The sequence below is a fragment of the Abramis brama genome (genome assembly GCF_963993115.1).
Source record: "Abramis brama genome assembly, chromosome: 3".
Taxonomy (NCBI): domain Eukaryota; kingdom Metazoa; phylum Chordata; class Actinopteri; order Cypriniformes; family Leuciscidae; genus Abramis; species Abramis brama.
The window spans coordinates 61366167-61387915 of NC_139965.1; the positions used below are offsets into that span (position 1 = coordinate 61366167).

Below are 21749 nucleotides of genomic sequence, written 5' to 3' on the forward strand. Positions count from 1 at the left end.
CATTTGCTGCTTTATAAGTCTCCTTAGAAACGCATTTTAGGCTATCTCTTAAGGCCTTTGATTAGATTTAAATGTTGTTACGCAATTCAGTTGCTAACCAACAGTTTGTATAATGATAGCAGGTATTTTTAGCTCTTTGTAATTTAGTTTAATTGCGCTTCTCCCAGACACAGGGAATGAGAGAGAAAGAATGAAAGATTAAAGTGAAGAACAGGATGTGTCTGATTACAGTGAACGCAAATCCTGAACCATGTTTGCCTGCGAGACACTGTGTCATGTAAGGTGAAAAACTTCATGATGAGGTTTTAGAATATTAGAACATGATGAAATCAAGTTATTTGTCTTAATTTGTCTTGATTACTTAAAGGTGAAGTATGTGATTTCTGTGCCAAACAGAACTGCAGTTGCTCTGTTGTTGCAGGACCTGCTAAATCTGTAAATGTCATGTAAATTACTGGAGCCACAAGATATGAAGAAGAAAATGAAATCATGACAATGTTGATAGGAGAATCGACACACGGTCCCAAGGCCATGCTAACCAGACTCATCATAGTCCAAAGTTTGAGCTAAACATTACATTGGAGATCAAACAAGGCAGTGAAAATGATTTTTGGGGTAGAAACTCCATATTAAAGTGACCCTATTATGCTTTTTTAAAGTCTCCTAGATGTGTTTTGGCGTCTCCTATAACAGGTTTACGTTCATCCAAGGTCAAAAACACTTTAATTTTCTCATAATTTACATTGCAGCATCAGCTGCTCACATCTCTCAGTGTCTGAAACATTTCGTTCGAAGATTCAGTCTCTCTAAACCCCGCCTCTCTGAGAGCTGCTCTGCTCTGATTGGTCAGATTACTCAGTCTGTTGTGATTTGTCAGAAACCAAACGCTCATTATCATATCTGAATCTCAGCTCTTGATACACAGCAGAAAACAGCGTCTTCTCGACACGAACAACACGAACCAAACTCTTCCAGTCTCAGATAAACGACAGTGTTTGAGGGCGGAGCTAAGAGACCAGGGGAAAAGAGGGCGGGGAAATGAGACTTGATTCAGCCAATCAAGACCATAGACTGGAATTATGCAAATTAGATACAAACCTACGTGGATTCAGCGGGAAGTGAGACTGGAGTTACTGATGACTCGTTTCAGTTCAGAATCGCTTCTTTCTTTTAGGAGAAAATAAATGTATGATCTTTCACTTTGATCTTTAGAGCTTTGCAGACCTTTTACATTCACAAAAGGTAATATTGGAAAAAACACAATAGGGCCACTTTAAATTGAATAATTAAAAAATGCATTGTTTTAATAAATGGGCAGCTGATTTTTTTAAATGCTGATATTAATGTAAGCCAGGATAAATTCGGATGCTGAAATAAATTGGATTTTTGTTTGATTTTTCCCACTGTTTTTCCTGCATCAGGATCCACGCTTTAATGCAGAAGTCGACCAAATTACGGGATATAAGACGCAGAGCATCTTGTGTTTGCCCATCAAAAACCACCGAGATGAGGTAAGAGATCAAAAATCTTGACCTGTTACACTATATATGTAACATTTACCATCAAAACTTGAGTGCTGAGTCTGATGTAATGCTTTAAGGTTGTTGGTGTCGCACAAGCGATCAATAAAAGGTGTGGAGAGAACAGCCCCTTCACAGAGCAGGATGAGAGGGTGAACACTTCTGCACTTTCTATATCATAGTCATTTTATTGGATCTGGCTCGTTCTGGCTCTATAACAATGGCTTTATTTTTCATCTCAAAAGGACTTTTCTTCGTACCTGGCTTTCTCTGGTATAGTGCTACACAACGCACAACTCTACGAGACATCGCAGCTGGAGAACAGGCGAAACCAGGTATGCTGATTTCCCCACATTTTAGTAAGAAATCAGCTTGTATAGATGCAGATAAACCGTGACTTGGCGTGTTTGGGGTTGTGTTGTAGGTGTTGCTGGATCTGGCGAGTCTGATCTTTGAGGAGCAGCAGTCATTGGAGGTTTTACTGAGGAAAACTGTGGCCACCATCTTGTCTTTCATGCAGGCTCAAGAATGCACCGTCTTCATCACCGACAGAGAAATGGCTGTAAGAACAACATATTGCATCACATTCACTTCCAAAAAGCTTAAACTTTCAAAGAATTGGTGTGAGCGTAAAACATGGGAATATCAAGCGTGTTTTGCATTTCTTTAGAAGACATTGGCTATCCAAAATTTAGGATGCTTAAAACACCAAAGATTCACAAGCTGAGCTTTTCTGAATCTTGGGCCAAAAAACATTGAGAACAACTGAACTATGGGGTTGTTTAGAAGATTAAAATGTATAAAATACAAAATTAAAATCTCTTTTATTTAGATTATTTCCAGAAATGTAGTGGTGCATGACTAGTCTCTACAGAGCAACCCTTTCTAGTATATTTTCCCCCCAATAATATTATGTTTTGGTAATAGTTCGCCACTGCTAATTCTCAGCATTTAGGCATTATAAAAGAGAGGCTGTGTTGGATATTTCCAGAACTGAGTGAGAGAGTTAAGACACACTTGCGTCCTTTATAGCAGACTGAATTGCTTCCTTATTTGCCACTGACATTTACCTAATGTTCCCAAAATACCAAACATTTTAAAATTACATCTACATTTCCTGAAGGAAATACCAGTGCTTGGAAAGCAGCAAAACAATGGTGTTTAATCAGTTTTACAGTAGGTAATCTTCGGCTTCAGGCTTTCTGTGCTGCGTCACAGTCTTAAACTTAGATTTGTTTCCATTCAAATGTGCAAATTTACCTAGAAATTGGATCAAAATTGGAAAAAGCAAATAAAGCAGCATTTCCATCCCATGTGTTCAAGAGAATAGACAAAATAGTCAAAACCTAGGAAATTGGTGCAAAATATCAGAAATAAAAATGGAAGCTTTTTTCCTCCATCATAAATTGTGTTGGGATGCTGGTGTTCGGGAACACACTCGTGTGAGACGCTTCTGGAGGGAATTAAACCAAATCATTCTGATCACACACTTCGAAACCAACATTAGAGATGCTGCGATGCCATTGGTCCGCTGGTTACTCCAGTTATCCAATCACAGCTGACGCTGAGCTAAAACCACATGAGTTTATTGTTGCGCATCGAGGGATTTATCCTGTAAATGTGTTTCCATCATAGTTTATGTGCATCGGATAAAAATGCATTTGCGTCAGTTGAGCACATACGTTTCTTATGCACTTAATTACAAGAATTTATGCACATCTTGGCTTTTCCATCCATCGTTTTTTATGCAATATCCCAAAATGTGATGGGAACAGCACATCAGCTCTTGTTTTCTGTCAGCAAGAATCAACATGTAAATGACGCTGCATTTGCAGTGTAAAGGCCGCATACAAAGATGCAAGGAGGAGAACACCAATCACAATTCAGTAATCAAATAAATAAGACCAAACATTTCCATATTTTATTTTATTTTGTTATTGAGAGGAAAGAATCCAGCACATATTTACATATTCATCTAAACGTCGGTTAGGCGTAGAGGAAGGAACTGTCTTCTACATTTAGATGTCTAGGTTAGCTGTTGTGAAGGGGATCAAGGCTATCTTTATGAGGGAGTTCTGTGTATCATAATTCATAGATGTCATGTGTTAACCTAGAAACCTAGTTCTGCTCTGGGTTTCCGCAACTTTACACACAGTGTTTATAGTCCTCGGACTTTGCACTAAAGTTCAGCTATAAAGTGAAAAAAGAAAGCTCGTTAATTCTGTGAATTCCTTCTCCAGGTCGCAGTCACGTTGAGTGTTATGGAAACAGATTAACATTGTGGAAAAACAGAGATGTACGATCAGATCACTGATAAGCAATCCTCCAAGTGTCTTCAGATTTGGGGAAAGCGAAGTCTGCCAACAAACCCATATTCAGTGTTTGTTATGTGTTCGGGAATGTGGAAATGGAACTCATAATTTATTGCATGTTTATTTCAAACTTTTTTTCGAATGCGTTTCGTACTGAACTGTGCTTCATTCGTCATGAGAGGGAAATTCTAACCCTTCCAGAAATGCACAAACACGGGCACATTAAACCATGTGACTGCCGTTGAGTTTACACAGGCTAGCCAGACACTAATAGCATTAAAAAAGCCTCAGAAATACGGGCCTACTTCTCTGGTAAACCTCTCTAAAGTTGCAGTGTAAGTAATTGCTGTTCTGCTTGTGTTACAGAACACATTCTCCAGTGTGTTTCACATGGAATATGAGGAGCTTGCAGGATCCGTGGACTTCCCGAACAGGTGGGGTTATCTTTTATGTAATTACTATTATGTAATGCAAGGCAAAGTGGCAGGAATGTTCAGTACAAGTTAAGCTATATGGAGTTTAGACTATAGACTTTAGCTTCAATACACCTGCCTTGAAGTGTCTAGTGGAATATCTTTTTTGTTATTTGAATATGATGCTTGAGGTTCACTTATACTGGTCTCTTATAGGTAAATCAACTCACACTCATGCAACAAACCCTTTAAAGTCCCCCTGTGGTGAAAATCCATCCATCAATGTGGTGTTTTTAATATGCTTTAAGACAAACCATGTGTAAATTCATAAGTCGACTCCATTGCTGAGTATTTCCTCCTTAAAACTGCAGTGAACCAAAGACAGTCTCAAAAACACGCTTTGAAATCGCTGGTGTTTCTGACGTGACAAACTACCTTGTAACCAATCAGATCAACGTGTGATCGTCAACTAGTGGATCTCTGAGCTGAGTGAGTGGAGGCGGGGCTCATTTGCATATTCATAGAACCGCGCATACTAAATGAGGCAAGGGTGTCGAGTTACATTCAAGATATTTTAAGGCATGGAGAATGTTTTTTTAAGGAAAAAACATTTAAAAATGTAATTTTGGTGATCAAAAATGAGTTTGAGAGGATACATTTATTGACCACAACAAGGGGACTTTAAAGGATTCAAGAATCGGACATCCTTGTATATTTCATGAAACCACAAGGAGCTTTAAGCTAGACGTCAAGATTTTCAGTGATTTTCATATTCTCTTCCTCACACAAAGCTATGTCTTTAAGGGTGTGTTCACACTTGGCAGGATTGGTTGGATTAAAGCGAACTGTAAGTGCAGCTCATTTCAGTAAGTGTGAAAGACTTGCAATATAATGTTTAAGACCACTTTTATGCAGATTTTATTTTGGTCATTTTGGAGTACATGACAGTTCGGGACAAGCATCAGAACCGTGTCTTCTCGCAGCAGATCTTCGTTTGTGTTCAACGGAGGGATTCCTGATGCTAATTTTGACTCCTTTGCACATTTTATCACCTTTTCACGAGTTCTCAACTCGTCAAAATACCATTCCCAGACAGCACAGTGTCGGCCCAGATCCGGCCCACATCTGGGCCGTGTGGAATCCATGTGTACCGGATGTGGGCCGGATCTGGGCCGACACTATGTTGCTGTCTGGGATCATATGTACAAACATACAGCGAGCATGTTTACCCTTACGAAAAAAAAGTATACTTCAAGTTCATTTTATGAAGTATACTTGAGTAATGTTCAAGTATATTTTTAAGTATACTTTATGTAGTAAGTATACTAATGTCAATATGTACTAGTAGTAAACTTGTAAGTGTACTATTTTAATACCGCTTGGGACTAAATTGGCCCACTTGAAGTATATAAAAGTATATGTTTAAGTGTACTATAAGTGTAACAGTAGTAAACTTTAAGTGCACAACTAGTTCATAATTATGATTCTCATTTGTACTGCAAGTGAACTTATGAGTATACTAGTAGTTTACTATTTTAATACTTGTAGCAACTTTGAAGTATACTCTCAGTAAACTACTAGTTTAGTAGTTTTATACTACAAGTTTTCTTTTAGTGTACTCTCAGTAAACTACTAGTCTAGTAGTTTTATTCTACAAGTTTTCTTTAAGTGAACTTAACATTATACTTATAGTTTACTATTTATATACAATTTTTGCAGTTGCAGTAGGCCTATACTACTATGTTCAAATGTTATTTTTTATACTTGAAAAATACCTTTAACTCTACTTTAATTTTAAAAACATTTTATTAGCTTCATGCATCCTTTTTATCAACACTTGAATGTCAGTAAGTTTCATAAAGAAAGGCAACATTTTAAACAAAATAGTTGAGAAAATCACATTTTTGTCAAAGACTACGCCTTGATCAGATCCAGAACGATGATCAAAACACAGGTGGAGTAGATCGAGTCCAACACCCCCAAAGCTTCACAGTCGTTTTCTCTTCATGGGTTAGGCCTACGCTTCATTTCATTTGGAAACATTAAGCAGTTTTGATTTACAAGCTGTTTAATGTTTGATATCACTTTATTTTACATTTGAGTGAGCAATCTTCTATCACTTGTTTCAGCTTCTTCTCCTGTGTTTTGATCCGGAGATTCTGTACTAGAAGATGTGTCATAGCGCCCCCTACCGTATAACAGTGAAAACATGGATAGCTGGAAAATTCAGTCAATGGTGGGGAAAAGTTTAATTAAAGCAAATATGTACACTACCAGTGGACTAGCCTACACAAAAATTCAGATACGCAGAATTAGAAACATATCTGTTTTATATCAATATTTTAATCAGTATTTTCAAGCAAAGTTTCATAAAACTGTATATGAAAAACGATGTAAAAAAAAGTATATTTAATAGGCTACTCAATCAAAACAGTTAACACAACTACAAGCCAAGTATACTTTGAATAATTAAAATTTTAAGTATCTCGATCAAAAGATTGAGTACAAGTATAGGCCAAATATACTTGGACTTTTCTCTCAGTATAAGTCAAGTACACTTAAGTGTAATTAAGTATATTTTTGAGAAGTATATAAAATGTAGACTGAAAGTATGCTTTCTTCTTTTTAGTTGAAAAGAAGTATAATAGAACACTTGAATAAACTTATTTTCCATGCTTATTTTATTTACTCTATAAGCTATTCCACCCGAAAGTTTGTTACTATATAAAGCTGAACATGTTAGTTTATAAGACGGTGTGTAATATTATGTTTTTTAAAAAGTATTTAATAAGCTACTCAATCAAAATAGTAAACACAAGTACAAGCCAAGAATACTTAGAATACTTAATTATACTTTTAAGTACCGGTATATCTCGATCAACAAGTATAGGCTAAATATACTTAGACTTTTCTGTCAGTATAAGTCAAGTATACTTAAGTGCAATTTGAAGTATATTTCTGAGAAGTACATAAAGTATATTTCTGAGAAGTATATAAAAAGTAGACTGAAAGTATACTTTCTTATTTTTAGTTTAAAAGAAGTATACTAATAGCACACTTGAATAACTTCTTTTTCGTAAGGGTAGCCCAGAATGCAGCATTGTTTTGGATGTTTGTCCAGTTCTATTGCAAAATATACGTCATAAATACCATTTCGAACTAAAAGTGTGAACACACCCTAAAGGACTTTGCAATATAACAAACAAGACCACTTCTGTGATACTTTTACGGTGCACATCCCAATCCCCCAAGGAGCATGTTTAGCACACAGTATTGTTTTGGATGTGTGGTACGAAAAAAAGCCTTTTTTTTTTTTGGTTTTGCATCTTTAGGTTCGGCCTTAAAAAAGAAACCAGGACTAAAATGTATTATTTTGTTTTTAGATCTGGACCAAAAGAACCCAAACTACAAGTGTGAACGCACCCTAAAAGACTTGCAATATAACTTACAAGAACACTTTTATGGGGCTTTTTTTGGTCATTTTGGAGCTTCACATTCTCATCCCCTTCATTTCACTCTCACTATAATTAGAAAAGAGTGTCAATTCACCTTTATGTTCCACAGAAGAAAGAAAGGAACAACATTAGGATGAGTAAACAGTGACAGAATTTTCATTTTGTTTTTTTTTGGCAATTACACATTAAGTTTATTTACTTTTAAGGCAACATATTTCCTCACTTTTTTTAAAAGTTAAGTCAACTGATCACTTTTTACAGAGTAGTGTGGTTTTTGTGTCTAAAACCATTTTCTGCATTGCTAGTATTAGCAATGTTGCACATCTATGAGAATAATTGTGATGATGTGTAGTTATAAGCAGAAGTGCTTCATCATTTGTGGATGTCTTTTACAGGGAATGTGACGTCAACAAGATTAACTACATGTACGCTCATTATGTCAAGAACAGTATGGAGTCGCTGAACATCACCGATGTCACCGAGGACCAGCGATTTCCATGGACTGTAAGTGCTCATGCTTATTCATTCAAACATTGGGATGGTATCATCCCGATGTTTCAACGCTATCTCACGACCAATTCATACGAATTCGTACGTGTGAGTAAAAGGTGGCTAATTCGTACGAGCGAGTAAAAGGTGGCTAATTCGTACGAGTGAGTAAAAGGTAAAAGGTGGCTTTTTTACGCCACTTTTGTACGAGCGAGCAAGTTTTTTAGTAAAAGGTAAAAGGTGGCTTTTTTACGCAATTTGTACGAGCGAGTAAAAGGTGACTAATTCATACGAATGAGTAAAAGGTAAAAGGTGGCTAATTTGTACGAATGAGTAAAAGGTAAAAGGTGGCTAATTCGTACGAGCGAGTAAAAGGTGGCTAATTCGTACGAATGAGTAAAAGGTAAAAGGTGGCTAATTCGTACGAATGAGTAAAAGGTGGCTAATTCGTACGAGTGAGTAAAAGGTGGCTAATTCGTACGAGTGAGTAAAAGGTGACTAATTCGTACGAGTGAGTAAAAGGTGACTAATTCGTACGAGCGAGTATAATGTAGCTAATTCGTACGAGCGAGTAAAAGGTAAAAGGTGTCTAATTTGTACGAATGAGTAAAAGGTGGCTAATTCGTACGAATGAGTAAAAGGTGGCTAATTCGTACGAATGAGTAAAAGGTGGCTAATTTGTACGAATGAGTAAAAGGTGGCTAATTTGTACGAATGAGTAAAAGGTGGCTAATTCGTACGAGTGAGTATAAGGTGACTAATTCGTACGAGCGAGTATAATGTAGCTAATTCGTACGAGCGAGTAAAAGGTAAAAGGTGTCTAATTTGTACGAATGAGTAAAAGGTGGCTAATTCGTACGAATGAGTAAAAGGTGGCTAATTCGTACGAATGAGTAAAAGGTGGCTAATTTGTACGAATGAGTAAAAGGTGGCTAATTCGTACGAGTGAGTAAAAGGTGGCTAATTTGTACGAATGAGTAAAAGGTAAAAGGTGGCTAATTCGTACTTGTGAGTAAAAGGTGGCTAATTTGTACGAATGAGTAAAAGGTGGCTAATTCGTACGAGTGAGTAAAAGGTGGCTAATTCGTACGAGTGAGTAAAAGGTGGCTAATTCGTACGAGTGAGTAAAAGGTGGCTAATTCGTACGAGTGAGTAAAAGGTGGCTAATTCGTACGAGTGAGTAAAAGGTGGCTAATTCGTATGAGTGAGTAAAAGGTGGCTAATTCGTTTGATTTGTCCTGGGGCGGGGTCAAGGGTGGGTCATTCGTACGAATTCATACGAATTGGGCAACTCGTAAAATATGCACGATTTAGCAAAAATCGTACAAATTCATACAAGTGAGGTCGTATGAATTTGTACGAATTAGCCACCTCGTAAAATTCGTAAGAATTGCCGTGAGATCGGGTCGGATGTTTCTGGGATTTAACAGAGCTTTTATTCATTCAAACATTCACTTCCCTCACTTTGCACTGTAAACTGCCTCGTTTCCCCAAAGCTGCTTGAATTTTAAACTTTGCAATTGCATTTGTTTTTTTCCCCCCTCATTTCTTTTCGGAAGAGTGAAAATCTAGAGTCCTCGAACGGTCAAATCAAAAGTCTTCTCTGCACGCCAATCAGGAATGGGAAGAAAGATAAAGTGATAGGTATGTGTGTTTTCAATATTTCCACAATCTGAGCTGTTAGTCAACATCGTTCCTAAAATGATCAAAAGCATTTATTAGTGGTGCTACTAAGACAAACATTGATATTGCGATTGCTCATATGACGCTTAATCATCCCACACCAATAAATGACACCTCAAATTGTGAAACTAGGTGAAAGCGTAGAAGAAAAGAAAATTAGTGAAAACAAAATCTCATAGATTTACATGGACGGAGGGACCAGAATTTCATCTGATGGTGTTTTTTTTTGTATTTGCACCTTATACACCTCTCATATTTTCTTCTGAATGCATAAAAACATAGTTTATAATTGGCTTTCAGTCCGCACCATTTCTCATGCATTTTTAACCGACGTCATTAAGTTTCTAAACAATGATCACCATCGTGATGCTGGTCGAATTCAAGCGCATTATAAACCATATAAAAATTAAAGTCTGAATTGGTTAGAATAATTTAGCATGTCATCTTCTTAAGGGTTTATGTCTTATTCTGTATAGTCTCAATGAGCCAATCGTGATGAAAATAAATCTTTTTTTAATTGATTGCTTTATCTCCTTTCATCTAGACTTACAATAGAGGTTAATTAAGTTGCTGACAGCTGATAAACCACTAATGATCTCAGCCTTAAAGAATAATGGAACATTAAAATGGTCATTTATTCGGGCCTCATTTATTCCAAACCTGTATGAACTTCTTTCTTTCATGCATCACAAAAAGTGAATTTATAAAGAAAGTGCTGGCACCTTTTTACATGTAATAAAAGTAAACGGAGACCTGTATAAAATTACAACAAAATACCATGAAAGTATTTTAAAAGCAGCCCATATTCGCCATATTTCAAGTTTATTCTTTAGAAAATCCCCTTTCGTGTTCCACGGAAAAAGTCTTATACAGTAGGTCAAAAGCAACAATATATATACAAAAATGTATTTCTTTTATGCTAAATATTCACATATAAGTGTTTTGGCCTCTGATTGCAGGTGTTTGCCAGTTGGTCAATAAGATGGACGACGCTTCAGGAGAAGTCAAAGCCTTTAATAGGAACGATGAGCAGTTTCTCGAGGCCTTTGCGATCTTTTGTGGACTGGGCATCCAGAACACACAGATGTACGAAGCCGTGGAAAGAGCCATGGCCAAGCAAGAGGTCACACTTGAGGTGAGTCTGATTTTATACATTTAACTGATTTTATTCCATGTTTCTGCCATGGAATTAAAAAAAATGCAATTTTATCTGACTTTATTTCTCAGAATTGCACGTTTATATCCCGCAATTCAGACTTTATAACTCGCAATTGCAAGAAAAAAAATGCACTATCATATGTTTTTTTGGGTGTTTAGAATAATAGTTTCCATCCACCCTCCTTAATATTTTATTGTGACTGGGCCGCAAAGTTGCTGAACAACTAATAGGATGTCCTTAATTTGTCGGTGGTATTACGGGTTTTTTACAATACAATTTCTCAATGCTTAGATCACTTAAACTCTTTACACATTGAGCTCAACAGAAATCTACATGTGAGCTAAACTGTGAATCATTTAGCATTGTTTTGGCACAAAATGCATTCAATGCAAATGACATGAATTCTCAGTCAGGCACAAACATATACAGTAGTGGCCAAAAGTGATGTCCGGAGGCGATATTTGTATTTAATGAGCATCAAAATATGAGGAAAATATTTTAAATATGAGGGAAGAACAAAACACTAAACCTGGTTAAGGTGTGTGTATATATATACACACAAACTTATTTGGCGAAGAAAGTCAAAAAACACTTTAATATGCAAAAAAAGAAATGCATGTAAAAAAACGAAAGCTGACAGGAAAAAGCAAGCATTGACTACAAGATAATCAGTTATTAATATTTCATTGGTTCTCTCTTGTTTTTGCACATGTTCATAATTAGTTGCACAATTTGTCATGGTTCATTGCGTTATTATCACAAATAAAACAATTGACTCCAAGCACAGCTCCACAATATGCTTACAAAATCTTTAACACATATTTCATAATATTTGAATAAAGGGTGAAGATGTCAATTTTAAGTACAAAACATAATAAAAACTGAATAAGGCAGCAATTTGCTACATTCCTACAGTAATACCATATTGAAATATATTGAACTGTCTAAAACATGAAACACCATCAAAACAATTAGATTGCAGAATGTTGTGCTGTAATGTAAACATTGTTCAAGTAGCATAAACTGAAATTTTACAAAAGAAATCATTGTATAATTCTGCCTGTTGTTAGTGTTTAATGAATGACCAAGTGTGTTTGTTGGGTGAAACCTTTCCTAGTTTATAATTTGAGACATGATTGACGTGTTTTGGTACTTTAAGTGCATTTTGACATTGACTGCTGTGCCGAGCTGAAAGTGGGTTATGAGGTTATGAGAACTGTGTGAAGAGTTTTGACCTATTGAGAAAAGTCCTTACAAAAGATCAAAATTCCAGCTTGTTTTTTAATAAATGGAAGGCATTTGAGTTCTGGAAGTTAAATATAGCAGATTGAACTTAAAGTACTGTATATGAAATGTTTTTTTAATCTGCTGCTACACACTCGTGGATGATCCTCCCACTCCTCCATGTTCTTTTATCCCGGCGTACGGGAGCTGTCAGAGTCAGAAGCGCTCAGTCTGTCTCCTACAGCTGACACAAAACCACACCGGTTCAGGACTGAAACATACCAAACACTTTAGATATCAGGGGTGTAACGGTACATGCATACAGTCAGACGACGAATGCAGTCAGTCACAGGCGATCCACACTCCAGTCCTGAAGGGGGCGCTTGTGGTAATGCAATGAGGTTTACTAGCCACCACAACTGGAAAAAGAGCAGAAGAAGAAGAGATGATCTGTGCACCAACCCAAAACAAGATTTCAGATGTCTCACAAGAGCTTGTTAGTAGCCTATAGGGCTGCACAATATATAGAAATGATCGAAATATCGCAAATGTATATATCGTGATATGCGTATCGCAACGGTTTGCAATAACTGGAGTCATGAGCAAAAGACGAAGAGAAAATCACTCGCTGCTCTCGGCTGAATAACTTTTGTAGCTTTAATAAGAATCAGGATATATTTAATTCATACAGTGAAAACTAAGCAGTGTTTTATTTTTTACATTTGATTATTCAGTTTGTGTTGTTGAATAACCCTAATGTAGGATAACCTGAACCCCGAGGTTTACTCTGATGTTAAAATAACACTTCTTACACTACAGTAAAACACTGATGTTCACTGGCAGAAGCTGTAGGGATGCTTTCTCGTCACAGAAAGAATGTGAAACACGCATGTAGGTTATATCATTTTAAACATATTTTAAAGATAATTTAAGTTTATTTTACACACTTTAAGCATTATCGTATCGCATATCGAATATCCCATTATTTAATGAGTTATCTCATATCGCAAATTTCTTCAATATCGTGCAATATCGAGTTTTGATACATTTCTGTAACAAGCTCCGCAAACTTCACGGAAAGGAAACGGGGATGACGGAGTATTTTAAGTCGTTTCCGCTCTTATAATGAGACAAAATCATTTGAGTTTTGTGGAGCAGTTTTCAGCGTTGGGTAAAAGTCCATCACTTCAGCACTCATCACTTTTTTGCACAGCCATCCAATCACAGTGGAGGAGGGGCGGGACTAATACCACACTGACCAATCAGCACGTCCTGAAGCAGACGACGACAACAAGCACAACAACTGAACAAAGTCATTCAAAAAACAAAAGCCAGAGCAAATACTGTACAGTGTGTCAACAATTCCATACTTGGAAACAAACTATCTGCAAAATCAGATACTAGTAACTGAAAAACTGAAGAAAAGAGAAAAAAAGTGCTTTGCTGACTAAAAACACACTTTTTTGTCAGTCCGATCAAATAATGAGTCGAGAGAGAGATGCCATAAGAATGTGGTCGATGACTTCCAGTCAGTCAGTTACACTGGAGATTAATTAAACGGCACTACTTTGTTGGAGACATTCTGTAGAATTGCATTGTCAAGTCAAGTCAAGTCTCCTTCATTTATACAGCGCTTTTAACAACACAGGTTGCTTCAAAGCAGCTTTACATTGATAATAACAGAACATATGTGAACATATTCCCTGCCCATTAACCCATTAACATCCCATACGTACGTGTGTGTGTGTGTGTGTGTGTGTTTCTGCAGGTTCTCTCTTATCACGCGTCGGCTGAAGAAGAAGAGACGCGGGCGCTCCAGGTATCTGCGGTAAATTGCAATTCATCATTATATCATATTGAAATGTGCTTTCATCATGCCAAATCAAGCATTACTTTTCCTGTCTGTTCATGACACAAACAACCCATGTTCAATGCCAGTGTGAAATAGCCGATAAACACATCATACGATTCCCTTAATAATGTTGGGTTAAAAATAACCCAGTAAGGATCCCAACGATGGGTTGGTATAGCGCCTTTCCAACTGTGGGTTATTTTAATTTTACAATACAATAGAATCACATATATGATGTGAAACACCTGTCCATATCCAATAGCAAATTGTTGTTTAAGAACTCACCTTTTCAGTGCTGACCAACATATGAACCAATGCTCCAAACCAATTTTGTTTCGTTTTTTCCGCCTCAGTCTCTCCCACCTAACAAATAAAAATACAACAACTTATATTAACCAAACAATCTTTAAATTGGACGAGCCCCCATATGTTACACCTGGCTCAAAGATGTAACATAAAGGGAGACGACACGGCGGAATCACATTTTAAAATAAGATTTATTACAACAAAACATAATAACACATAATTGAAGCATGGCTCTGGCAAACTGCTCGAGCAACAAAGGAGCAGCCGCCCCGACAAACTCTCGCACTAGGGTTAAATAACAGCCAAGACGAGCATCAGGTGTACTCCAATCACGCCTCAATCACAGAACCTGCCAATGAAAAGAAAGAAACCAAAACACCCAAACCAACACAATCCTAACAATATTCTCTTTTTTTTTTTTTTTTTGAGGAAGGATGGCACTTAGTAAAATAATAAATATCCATGATAGAATTGCGGTAACGCACGGTCGCTCGTGGCGCACTGCTGTAATTGTGTCTTATTCTACACTGTGTTTGTGGAGAAAACAGGAATTTCCTATAGCTTCAGACTCCCTGTGGGGATTTCCACCGGTCGCTTGGACACAGCGTATGGAAAACCTGCTCTGATTACGACTGAGAGAATAATCAGGCAATTAAAACGCAGACAGAGGCAGAATTTCTGCTTCAATTGAGAGTTATTTGTTTGTTAATTACACCAATTAGTCTTATGAAGCGAAGCATGCAGATTTAGCTCTATTTGTGTAATTCATAAAGCATGTAAAAACAGCTGAAGATATGCTTCATTTTGAGGATGATAGAATAGGATGTAAACCCCTATTTATTTGGTGTCCCCAGATCCTTAAAAAGTCTTAAAGTGTCTTAGTTTTTGTTTTGAAGTCTCCTACAATACATTTACATTCATCCAAGGTCAAAAACACTTTAATTTCCTCATAATCTCCATTACAGCATCAGCTCTTTTCTCTGTGTCTGAAACGCTTCGTTCGTAGATTCAGTCTCTCTAAGCTCCGCCTCTCTGAGAGCTTCCTCTGCTCTGATTGGTCAGAAAGCAAACGCTCATTATCATATCTGAATCTCAGCTCTTGATCACAGTGATACGAACAGTGACGATGGCGTGGGTTTTACCGTATCAATCTCAGAAAACAGCGTCTTCTCGACATGAACAACACAAACCAAACTCCTCCAGTCTCAGATACACTACAGTGTTTGAGGGCGGAGCTAAGAGATGCTGTTCAGCCAATCAAGACCACAGGCTGGCATTATGCAAATTAGTTACATTGCTTTGTAACAGGAAGTGAGACTGAAATAACTGACGACTCGTTTCAGCAGTTCAGAATTTATTCTTCTGGAAGAAAATATCTTTATTTGTCATTTAGCATTCAAGGGTCTTGCAACTAAATAAAATTTTCTGAGATTTTAACAGTTATGCATGTTGATCATCATGGAAGACAATGTTACCATCCATTAGTTTCAATTGTAGAAGGAAACTAGATAAGACGCCTCAATTAAACACGACAGCACACGTTGATTTCCCACGACAGTGAGATCGCATTCAGTGTTGTTCACAAATGAGTGTTTGTTTTTGCTTTGTAAGAGTTTCTGCGTCGCATAAGTTCGCTTCAATAGATCCTGAGTCTTGGACACAGTGAGTGTAACCGAACAAACGGCTCATAATAACACCGCAAACTAAGCCTCAGAAGTTATTAAAGATGCAACAGCGCATTCATATATATTTATTTCTTGGCAGAGTGCATATGTGTAATGGTAAATTGCAGCGTGCATTTTTGGGAAGCTTAAAAGCTTGAAAAGTAGCCAAAAACTCACGAGTTGCATAGAGTGAAAAGATCCAAAGAGACAGAAAAAGCATGCATGCTCTAATAATGAAAAAGAAAGACTCTAAATGCGAGATTAAAACCAGTGCTTTCCTGAGAAATGGCAAATGCCTGCAGGCTTTGAGGAAGGTCGTGTGACCGAAACCTTTGGCATTTCTCAGGAAAGCACTGGCTTTTATCTCGCATTTAGAGTCTTTCTTTTTCATTATTAGAGTATGCATGCTTTTTTCTTTTTTTTTTTTTGCATCTTTGTCTATTTGGCTCATTGCTTTAATGCACAGAAATGTGAAAAGGCTCAATTGCAGGGGGATTTTGTGTCTTCGCATTGAAGCGATGTGCAGATCTTAAAATGTTTCGGAAAAGTATTAAATTGCAAGTTCTGGGACCTGCAGATAGCATGTGGCTATTCATACCTGAACTGTAGTTGATCATGTGTGTAGATGAGGCTATATGAACGTTATGTTATCTCTGCAGGCTGTTTGCTACTGAATCAACAGAGAGACATGATTTATGGACTCTGCATTATGCGATGGTTATCAGCAAGAGGAGAAAGATCCTGAGCACTGCAAACTCTGCGGATGGCAGATCATTGATTATTAATGCCTGTCAGACAGTGATCTCTCCACTTGCAGTTTGGTTGTGTGTGTGTGTCTGTGTGTGAGAGTGATTCATGAGATGATGTGTAATAATGTCCTGAACCCACAGGCCGCCACGATCCCCTCGGCTCAGTCTCTCAGACTGATGGACTTCAGCTTCAGTGACTTCGACCTGTCGGACGCTGACACGACTCAAGCCACCATACGCATGTTCGTGGACCTCAAGCTCGTGCAGAACTTTCAGATGAAGCACAAGGTACCCGTCAGAAAAATTAGCATTTTTCATATTATTATGGTTTGATGTGGGGAGGCGTTCTATAACTGATCATACCATTTGATACAATTGATGCAAAGCAGATGAATAGACTAAATGATTTCTACACTGCAAAAAGTGCTTTTCTTACTCAGTGTTTTTGTCTTGTTTCCAGTCCAAATATCTAAAAATTCTTAAATCAAGATGCCATGAGGTATATTTGAGGGGGAGAATCAAAATGAAGCGAGTTTTTGCTTAAAACAAGCAAAATTATCTGCCAATGGGGTGAGAAAAATAATCTTAATTCAAATGGAAACAAGATTCTTTTTCTTACACCATTGGAAGAAAATTGTGCTTGTTTTAAGCAAAAACTCACTTCATTTTCATTTTCTTCCCCAGAAAACAGGACATAATATCTAATGGCATTTTACTCATCTAGTAAATGCTTCTTGATTTAAGAATTTTTATATATTTGGACTGGAAACAAGACAAAAATACTAGGGACCTGAATATTATTATTTTTTTCCCATTAATTTATGATATTTTTGTTAAAGTGATATAAGCCATGAACCAAGCCAACCAGAGGTGAATCGCAGCCTTAAGTATTCAAAAACCCAAGAAAAATACAAAGACTGTGAACTTAAAAGCTGTAGTGAGGGAAGGAACTACAATCCCATGATGCATTGCGAACAGCATAATCAAATGAAAAATGACATAGGAATATAAAACTAATAATTTCACAAGTTTCGCACAAGTATTGTGAGAGCGACTCGGTCATTGGGCGGAGCTAAAGAGCTCTTTATCCTTGATTTCCTTGCTGTGACTTTCTGATTGGTGGAATATTCTGTACGGCATCATGGGTAATGTAGTTTTTCTCCACGAATTCACGATTGTTTTAAAAATAAGTTGAAATAATGTGAACAAAAGCATATACCTCTGATTAACACCATTAGAACTCGCAGTCGATCTCTCTTTAAAGGTTAAAAAAGTAATAAAAATGTTTTTTTCTCTGTTTTCGCGTCTATTAACAGCAACTTCAGAGCAAGAAGAACACTTGGCAACATGGTGCGTTTATTCAGAAAATAAAAAAATTAACACACAGCTGTGACCGCATTACATTACATTACTATTACTGTTTATTTTATGAATCCTAGCCAGGTACGTGTAATAACAGCTGTGCTTTAGGACGGCTAAACGCTCCTCGTAATGCTTAATTACACCTTACATGGCTTGCATCCGCGGCTGAAGCCATCACACCTAAGCAAGCTCTGGTTAAAATGCAATCAGGACTTTTGCGATCACATGACTTCGTAAACGAGCTCTGGCAACAGCAGGATCTTCCACAATTAAAGGGACAGTCCACCCGAAGATGAAAATGAAAACCTCGTACAGGTTTGGAACGAGTAAATGATTGGATTTTCATTTTTGGGTGGACTATGCAACATATTTTTTTATAATCTAAATATAAATCTAGCTGATACACAGTGCATAAAAAGGTTTGTGTGTGTGTGTTTGATGATATCAATACATCAATACAGTAGTCAACATTTGAAGTGGATCAAAACCTTTCATCAAAGTTATACATGAATTTTGAACAATACCCGTTCTTGTCTCAGCACAACTTTGATGAACTCTTTTAATCCACTTCAAATGTTGATTTCTGTATAATCTGAATATATAAGCTTTTGCCACCAATAGCTGAGCGAAAACACCCAATCGTGTGTGTGCAGAATTATTAGACATGTTGATTTTCTGATCATATTTTACCAATTCCAAACCACATTAATCTTAATAACTACTATTAATTTTGTATTTAATCATTTATAAGTGGTCATTTAATAATTTTTGACTTTTCAGTCTGAGTTAAATCTCTTTTTTGGCTTATTTCATCTGCAAAAGAAAACGTGCACACCTGAATATAAGGCGTTTTTCATTTCCAGCCTTCCTGAACAATTATACATCACTTATAAATGATTAAATACAAAATTAATAGTAGTTATTAAGATTAATGTGGTTTGGAATTGGTAAAATGTGCCTGGAGTTTTTTATTATAATTTTTTATTATTCAGACTCCAGATATCATTTTTGATATTTTTCACTAGTGTGTTCAGGACACTATAGTTCATTTATGTAAGTGAGGAGAGCAAAATAAAGTAAACTATGACATATTATACCCAAATATTCTTCATACAGTGACTACCAGTGACATTATCCACACCTTGACCTGATCATGTTTTGCTGAAGTGTGTTTTCTTTAATTGCTAATGCTCTTTTTACACACAGACTGAACACAATGAAGCATTGCTTGGTGATTGGTTGAGCTAAACTGGTATTATCTAATTGTGTAGTTAAATTTAACAGCTGACAGATATTCAACATAATTCATGTGTGAGACAGTCTAACAGAAGGACGGACAAAACCAGTCAAAGTTATTATCATATTTTATTACCATATTCTAAACTATAGCGAATAAACTGTGATAATGTGAGAAAGGTGTCTGAATAAATTTTGGTTTGACTGTATATATCATGTTTTGTTGTGTTTTAGCTGGAGCACATGTCTTTCAGTCTAAGCTTTAAAAGTAAAGTTGTTGTTAACCCGTTCCAGAGTCTGTGCCAGTGGATCTTGAGCGTGAAGAAGAACTACAGGAAGAACGTGGTTTATCACAACTGGAGACACGCCTTCAACACGTCGCAGTGCATGTTCGCTGTGCTGAGGTCTGGCCGGGTTCAGGTCAGTGGAGCTGATAAACGCCGGCGCCAGTCGTGCCATAAATCAGGAAACACAGCTTTAACACACTAACTGAGCTTGATGATCTGCAGTGAGATGTGCAGTTGTGGTCATTGCTCTCTTGAAATGTTCGTTTCCTTTTATAGAGAAACCAGTTAAGCCGTGAAACTAGCGGATCGGTTTTTATTGTGCGTTCCACTGTAAACGTCTTCTGTTGTTTACGGTGGTCGTTAATCATTGGCGTTTACACTCTTGCAGTGATAGGAAATGCCTGCTTTCTTTGAATAGCAAATACCATGAAGAGCTTTATGTTGTCAGCTTCTTACAATTGTGAATTATTTGGTATTTATGAATTGGGAACTAAACCCTCTGGTGCTCTTCGGTCATTTTTGACCGGATAATTTTACGTTTTTTTTTTTTTTTTTACTTCATCGGAATGGTTTGAAACTTGGTAAAGGTTTTGGCACTTGCTATGTGAACACACAAACAAAATCATGTACAAGATTCAAACAGGTTTAATGGTCCTGTAAAAACAGTCACACTTGTGCTCGTCGCGGTCAAACATGAGCGCATTGGAAATGAATGGAGACGAGTTTCCTCTAGTGGAAGCGTTTGGTACTGCAGCCGAACAACATCTCACTGAAAGATCATTTACTGAGATATCAACCTCAAATTTGGAAAATAACTTGTTTAGATTTATGGCTTTGATTTTCTTGCAGTTTTAGAGAAAAACATGTTTTTGAAAATATAGATTTCATATAAAAATTGAAAATAGTATTTTTGTGCATTTTTCATAACAATAAACTTAAACGTTTAAACCCTTAACGTTTTTTCACTTCAGCAATAATCTGCCAAGTGTCGTCTTTGAAAAGAGATCAAACTTCAGTCTGTCGCTCTAAAGCATTCAAGATTTACCACAGTTTAAGTTGGGAATATAATTTTCAGGTCTATGCTCAAAAAGTGAATAAATGGATTATAACTTATGCGTAAATATAATGTAGTACCATAAAATCCCCTAAAAATACAAAATATGAAATAAAAAACTTAAATATAGTATATTCCTTTCATTGAAATAAAAAATTGAATTGGGTCATTTTTGACCGACTGAAGGGTTAAGCCTTGTTTTGACATGCCAGCTAAATGCTAATTGGATTTAGTTTGCTTAGTGACCGGAAAGTTCTTACAGTTATTTGGATTTACATAAAGTGTGACTGCATTTTTTTTAGATAACATTGCTGTATTTTTACAGTCTTTAAGGCACTGACCAATCCCTGATTTATGGCCAAACCCTCTTTTGGTGTTAAAAACTACAGTCAGGATTTACTGAAGAAATAAGCGCTGAAAGGCGAGGACAGGGTTATTTTTGCAGATGATCTTATTGAATATGTATTTGTAGGAGTTTCCCTTTCAGACGCAGTATTTATAGGAGAAGAGTGTTTAAATGAATCATGCTAGGTGATTTACTAAGGTTTGCGCTCGTCAATTTGCTGGTGTTTGCTCCATTATTTACCGCCCAAAACCAGAAGCTAATTTGAGGAGATTGTGTTGGTCATTATGGAAATGATCCGCTGCGTCTGTGTTCATTAATGTGTGTGTCGTCATTAGATCACACTCAGAACTTTACACTCCTATCAGCGGTTTTATGTGATTTCACTCTCATGCTAATTTAGTAAATCTGTGCCTATGTTTAGTGACTTTCAGAGTTGTTGTAATATTGTAATAAAACTGTTTTCGTTGACAGAATAATCTGAGTGATTTGGAGGTTTTAGCTTTAATGATTGCAACATTGAGCCATGATTTGGATCACAGAGGTGTCAACAACTCCTACATCAAGAGGTTTGTGCTTTGGTTTAGTGTGTGAGTGTGTGATATTACCGATGTAAAGATGCGACTGATGTATGTTTCACT

General features: G+C 36.8%; 1 protein-coding gene across 6 annotated transcripts in view; it reads left to right on the forward strand.

Annotated features, from left to right (window-relative positions):
• Positions 1 to 21749, forward strand: part of pde5ab (phosphodiesterase 5A, cGMP-specific, b) — a 56678-nt gene that overhangs the window by 22163 nt on the left and 12766 nt on the right. For 5 of the 6 annotated variants that reach the window (XM_084108682.1, XM_084108683.1, XM_084108681.1 and 2 more), the window contains 12 exons: positions 1422 to 1511; positions 1601 to 1672; positions 1766 to 1855; positions 1945 to 2082; positions 4199 to 4266; positions 8096 to 8204; positions 9749 to 9833; positions 10832 to 11007; positions 14024 to 14083; positions 16968 to 17114; positions 19719 to 19844; positions 21583 to 21677. In XM_084108682.1, the coding sequence (XP_083964808.1) occupies positions 1422 to 1511; positions 1601 to 1672; positions 1766 to 1855; positions 1945 to 2082; positions 4199 to 4266; positions 8096 to 8204; positions 9749 to 9833; positions 10832 to 11007; positions 14024 to 14083; positions 16968 to 17114; positions 19719 to 19844; positions 21583 to 21677 (1256 nt within the window). The remainder of the gene's footprint in view (positions 1 to 1421; positions 1512 to 1600; positions 1673 to 1765; positions 1856 to 1944; positions 2083 to 4198; positions 4267 to 8095; positions 8205 to 9748; positions 9834 to 10831; positions 11008 to 14023; positions 14084 to 16967; positions 17115 to 19718; positions 19845 to 21582; positions 21678 to 21749) is intronic. The other variant, XM_084108680.1, reaches the window with a different exon arrangement.